Raw genomic sequence first — 6,573 nt, 5'->3', positions numbered from 1 at the left:
ACAACATGAGGGTGAGTAAATGATGACAGAATTTATTTATTTATTTATTTATTTTTGTTGAACTATCCCTTTAATGTTTTTTATTTTTACTTTTTATAAACACAATGATACTCTAAATAAGAAAGTAAAACTACCAGCAGGTAAATGGGTTGTGCTCCAGTGCGCATGAATGTAATGTTCTGAAGAGTATGTGTGGCAGTCAGTCTATAAGATAACCGTTGTGAATCGGGCTAAAGTAAAGCGATAGTTTTGAACACTGGCTGGTTATGTATTTGCTCAAATATTGATTTCGGGTCATTTTTAACCCAAAAAATGTTACGGACTGCAGCTTTAAGGTTTGCTTTGAAATACATTTTAAATAATAAAGTTTTAATAAACTTTTATCGTGCTTTATAAAAGTACACTTACTTTAATGTGTAGACTAACATACTAAAGCACATGTAAAGTACTTCATTATATTTTAACTGTACTGTTATATAGGCATGGGCCGATTACCGGTTTCAAGGTATACCGCGATTAGAAAATTTCACGGTTTCAAAACCTCTAATATTTTCCGTTAAGAAAATCCTAAATATTGATTTGGGGGTTTATATGAATGTGTTTCTGAGGGGAACCGACTGTCTTCAGAAAAGTTTACGTGGTATTTTCTTTTCATCTGGTCTCTGTATCGTTCATATTAAAGCAGTGTTTCAGCGCAGCTTCTGTGTTTACGGCGGTAAGCAAGGAAACGCTGTATCTGGTGTTTGAGAAGCGCCTCCTGCTGTCAGAGAGAGAATCTGCTTCTTCTTTTTAGGGCAGCAGTAGCTCTAGCAGCAAATCAACCATCCACATCAAAAGCTGCAGGACAGCCCACATTTCAGAAACAAATCAAAGAAAAAATAAACAAATACTACTGTTCCAAATATTCTGTATGTTGCTCAAAATATATTGTGTTCAGTTTTTAGAGCTGTCTCAGAGACACATTTTAGAGCTGTAACAACAATACCGTGACACTGTGAAACCGTGATATTTTTGCTTAAGGTTATCATACCGTCAAAATCTCATACCAGCCCATGCCTACTGTTATAATACATTCCAAGGCAATTTATTTTAAATATACCAAATTTTAACTTCATCATTACCAATATATTTAAATACATGAGACAAGTTTCAATAGAAATGACATTAAAGTACATTTTAGTTTATCATAAATCCTTGTCAGTAGATACAGTTTAACAATAATTCAAGGACGATAGAAGTATTTATGAAATTACATAATAATATGTGCTTAAGTCCAGTGGTGGGTGGATTACTTATAAATTGTAGTCTGTTACTGATTAGAAATTACATGATGAAAATTGTAGTTAGCGACATAATCTGGATCACACATATTAGGCAATGTAGTAGTCTGACTATTTTTTGATTACTTTTAAATAATTTTTGACCAAACTCATATAGTAAATAGACTTGAATGGGATTTTTTGCGTACCACACTGATAAAATAAAGAAAGAAGGCGAATATATTTAGTTTTTTGTTATAAATATCATGAAATGCATTAAACGTACGTTACATGACAGAAGGGTTTCCCAAACTGGGATTTGTGGAAAAACAATAGGGTGTTGATGAACAGCTAATATAAAAATGTCAAATTAAAATGACAAATAATACAAAAAAAGTCAATCTAAAATTAGTGCAAATTTGTCAATGTGACCACCAACATCAGAGAACCATGAACATGCAAATATGTTGTTAAATTACTGATATCTCAGATTATTTTAAGGAGATATTTTAGGTCAAAGGGGTTTGGTTCACCAAGAAGCCCTACATCACATGAACAAGCATTATTAAAGATGAAAACTTTGCATTATATGACCAAAGTCTTAGTCTAGGTTTGAAATACTTTTGTGTAGACTTTCAATATTAATAATTAGTGAAGGTCACTGGATATGATGAACGGCTATGCATCGGCAGTGTTTAGTAGAGGTCGACCGATGTATCGGTTTTGCCGATTAATCGGCGCCGATAGTTGATTGCTGGAACTATCGGTTATCGGCAAAAATCCATGCCGATAGTTTTCTGGGTTGCGTCCATTGCTGAAGCGGCTGAGAAGGGTCTGCTGTCATTACACAGTGCGAGAGCGGCCTCTAGTGGTTGAAATTTCTCCACAGCCCAGGTAAGACGCTTCTGACGTTCTCTTTGGTTCAGGAGTGGCTTGACACGAGGAATGCGACATTTGTAGCCCATGTCTAGGATTCGTCTGTGCGTAGTGGCTCTTGATGCACTGTCGCCAGCCTCAGTCCACTCCTTGTGAAGCTCCCCCAAATTCTTGAATGGATTTTGCCTGACAATCCTCTCAAGGCTGCGGTTATCCCTTTTGCTGGTGCACCTTTTTCTACCACACTTTTTCCTTCCACTCAACTTTCTATGAATATGCTTGGATACAGCACTATGTGAACAACCAGCTTTAGCAATTAACTTTTGTGTCAATGACTGTCTTCTGGACATCCGTCAAGTCAGCAGTCTTCCCCATGATTGTGTACTGACCGTAGAGACCATTTAAAGGCTCAGGAAACCTTTGCAGGTGTTTTGAGGTAATTAGCTGATTAGGGTGACTTCCATGACTTTCCAATATTGAACTTTTTCACAATATTCTAATTTTCTGAGACACTGAATTTTGGGTTTTCATTATCTGTAAGCCATAATCATCAAAATTTCAAGAAATAAAGGCTTGAAATATTTCACTCTGTGTAATGTATCTATATAATATATGGGTTTCACTTTCTGAAATGAGGGAAAAAAAATATTGACCTTTTCATGATATTCACATTTTTTGAGATGTACCTGTATTAGATGAAATATTAGGTAATAAAGTAATATGAAGTAAAACCGCCAGCTACGGTTGTTATTTTATATATTTCAGAATGCGACATTTGTAGCCCATGTCTAGGATTCGTCTGTGCGTAGTGGCTCTTGATGCGCTGACGCCAGCCTCAGTCCACTCCTTGTGAAGCTCCCCCAAATTCTTGCTGGTGCATCTTTTTCTTCCACACTTTTTCCTTCCACTCAACTTTCTATGAATATGCTTGGATACAGCACTATGTGAACAACCAGCTTTAGCAATTAACTTTTGTGTCAATGACTGTCTTCTGGACATCCGTCAAGTCAGCAGTCTTCCCCATGATTGTGTACTGACCGTAGAGACCATTTAAAGGCTCAGGAAACCTTTGCAGGTGTTTTGAGGTAATTAGCTGATTAGGGTGACTTCCATGACTTTCCAATATTGAACTTTTTCACAATATTCTAATTTTCTGAGACACTGAATTTTGGGTTTTCATTATCTGTAAGCCATAATCATCAAAATTTCAAGAAATAAAGGCTTGAAATATTTCACTCTGTGTAATGTATCTATATAATATATGGGTTTCACTTTCTGAAATGAGGGAAAAAAATATTGACCTTTTTCATGATATTCACATTTTTTGAGATGTACCTGTATTAGATGAAATATTAGGTAATAAAGTAATATGAAGTAAAACCGCCAGCTACGGTTGTTATTTTATATATTTCATTCATGTTGTTTTTGTATATTGATTTTGCTTTATTAATATTTCATTCATTATATTTCATTCATTTTGATTATTAATTACATTTAAATTATATTTAAGATAAAATATTTTGGAACAATTTGGTATATTTAATTTATTTTATTTTTTATTTATTATATCACGTTTATTTGAAAAATGAATTACATCTGAATTGTCTCTAAAACAAAATATTTATGAACAATTTGAAAGGTTTTTATTTCGTTTTTATTTTTAAAATTTGGTAGTATATTCATTTATTTTGCATTTATTTTTATATTGTTTATTTTGTTGCGTTTATTTTAATTATCCATTAAATTTGGATTGTATTTGAAATGAATCATTCATGAACAATTTAGTTTTTTATTTATTTGGTACGTTTTATTTATTTAGCATTTATTTTTATATTTCCTTTAGGCCTACTATTTCTAATTTATTGTAATTATTAATTACATTTAAATTGTATTTAAAGCTAAATATGAATGAACAATTCATTTTTTATTTACTTGGTATATTTCATTTATTTTTATATTTCACTTATATTTAATTTCATTTGTTATTTAAATGTAAATTATATTCGAAGCAAGTATTAGCACTTTTGTTGATTTTGATTGCTTCCATTGTCCTCATTTGTAAGTTTTACTATTACTATTATTACTTTTTTTTACTACTACTAGTATGGTTCAGTACTGTTTTTGTTAATAAAGCACTATTTTAGTTTTTGTTCAGTATCAATTTTAAAACAATCGGTTAATTAATCGGTATCGGCCAGTGTGGTCCAACCTAGCTATCGGTATCGGCAAAATCCACTATCAGTCGACCTCTAGTGTTTAGTAACTTCTGTAATTATTAGTCTCATGTACATTATAAAAATAAAAAAAACTGGGGTGAATCAATAAATTATGAATAATTTACTGCCATTGTGTGAATAAGATGCAATCGTGTAATCCATAAAATAGTAACTGTAATCTGATTATTAACATTTTAAAGCATAATATAATACTTATTTTTGTAATGCGATTACATAATCAGATTACATGTAATCCGTTACTATCCAGAGCCACTCAAGCCATTGCATTACGTTTACACTTAAATGTATATTTATAAAGCATAATAAATAATATTTGAAGTTTAATAAATACTATTGCTACTATACTAGTACGCTAAAGTGTGCTTCTTTTAAATGTTTCAGCAGATCAGAGTTATGAGTCACAATAACGAGTTTCTGTTATGATGTTTTATGCTAGTCAGCTCGCAGGAGCAAACAACACACACAAATAACAGCTTAAAATGAAACTTCGCGCTTACGTCTGCTATTTACCAGCTACATGCGAGCGTGTCACGAGACTGTTGTCATTTGCTGCATGTCTAAAGCTGCTAGAACATACGATGCTGGATCCCACTATAGTGAAGGCGGAGCTCATTAATATTTATCACGCCACCGAACGCTTCCGTGGGCGCCAAGCCTCCCATTGGCTGATTCGCCTGCTTACATAATAACATATACAGTTCGGCCAATCAGATGAGACGCTTTGAGGGCAAACGTTCCATGACGTAATTAATATTCATTCGCGAAGTCTTTACCGTAGTAGGATGTCCAAATGCACTTAGCCCGATATGAAAGCTGCAGTCGATAACCGTCTTCGCAAACAAGCTGGGTAGTGTATACACATATAAACGTTCTTAAATACATACATACAAAAGTATGAGATGATAAACTATTTGCTAGAGCTGTGAGTCTAGCTGTCAAACTCCGGTCTGCTGTAGACGCTGCTGTTTTGATTCACCTCACCTGCGCTCTCCGGCTTGCGCCTCCGTGGATGTGTCCATCTCCAGTGCAGGTAACGGCTTGCTTCAGAGCTGAGGTCGGGTTTAAGCGCAGGAAAGCTCTGGTCAGGCTGAAGGTGTTTCCACTGGGCGTCCCTCGCCTCCCTCATAACAAGACAGACGAGCGTGAAGTCAGAGATAAACCGGATGCGCATTCCTCCACTAGCGGAATCGGATTGTTTTTCAAAATAAAAGTCAAACGTAGGCTCGTATCGTATCAGAGCAATGCAGTACATATTAATGTCCCCATAATATATTGATATACAGGTACATCTCAAAAAATTTGAATTATATCACGTTTATTTGAAAAATGAATTACATCTGAATTGTCTCTAAAACAAAATATTTATGAACAATTTGAAAGGTTTTTATTTCGTTTTTATTTTTAAAATTTGGTAGTATATTCATTTATTTTGCATTTATTTTTATATTGTTTATTTTGTTGCGTTTATTTTAATTATCCATTAAATTTGGATTGTATTTGAAATGAATCATTCATGAACAATTTAGTTTTTTATTTATTTGGTACGTTTTATTTATTTAGCATTTATTTTTATATTTCCTTTAGGCCTACTATTTCTAATTTATTGTAATTATTAATTACATTTAAATTGTATTTAAAGCTAAATATGAATGAACAATTCATTTTTTATTTACTTGGTATATTTCATTTATTTTTATATTTCACTTATATTTAATTTCATTTGTTATTTAAATGTAAATTATATTCGAAGCAAGTATTAGCACTTTTGTTGATTTTGATTGCTTCCATTGTCCTCATTTGTAAGTCGCTTTGGATGTAAATGTATTAATGAATAATTTAGTTTTCATTTATTTGGTATATTTAATTTATTTTGCATTTACTTTTATATTTCATGTATTATATTTCATTTATTTTAATTATAAATTCAATGTAAATTATATTTAGAGCAACAATATTATTGAAGGATTTCGTTTTTATTTATTTGGCATATTCAATTTATTTTGCATTCATTTTTATATTTCATTTATTACGTTACATTCATTTTAATTATGATTACATTTAAATGCAATTGAAATATTGAAGCATATTTTAAATTTTTCAGCATATTTGTGGCGTGCCGTGGCGTGGCAAGGCGAGGCGTGGCGTGCCGTGGCGAGGCGTGGCGTGGGGTGGCGTGCCGTGGCGTGGCGAGGCGTGCCGTG

At 33.0% G+C, this 6,573-nt stretch overlaps 1 protein-coding gene across 1 annotated transcript in view; it reads right to left on the bottom strand.

Annotated features, from left to right (window-relative positions):
* LOC107701215 (run domain Beclin-1-interacting and cysteine-rich domain-containing protein-like) overlaps positions 1-5,563 on the bottom strand; it is a 36,351-nt gene extending 30,788 nt beyond the window's left edge. Inside the window, exon 1 of the mRNA XM_016503176.1 lies at positions 5,354-5,563. Coding sequence (XP_016358662.1) covers positions 5,354-5,391 — 38 coding nt within the window. The 5' untranslated portion in view covers positions 5,392-5,563. The remainder of the gene's footprint in view (positions 1-5,353) is intronic.
* Between the last annotated feature and the right edge of the window lie 1,010 nt (positions 5,564-6,573).

The sequence above is a fragment of the Sinocyclocheilus anshuiensis genome, unplaced genomic scaffold, assembly GCF_001515605.1.
Source record: "Sinocyclocheilus anshuiensis isolate Anshui unplaced genomic scaffold, SAMN03320099.WGS_v1.1 scaffold1754, whole genome shotgun sequence".
Lineage (NCBI taxonomy): Eukaryota > Metazoa > Chordata > Actinopteri > Cypriniformes > Cyprinidae > Sinocyclocheilus > Sinocyclocheilus anshuiensis.
Note: the sequence above shows the minus strand (reverse complement) of the source record. Positions and strands in the feature narration are given on the sequence as shown.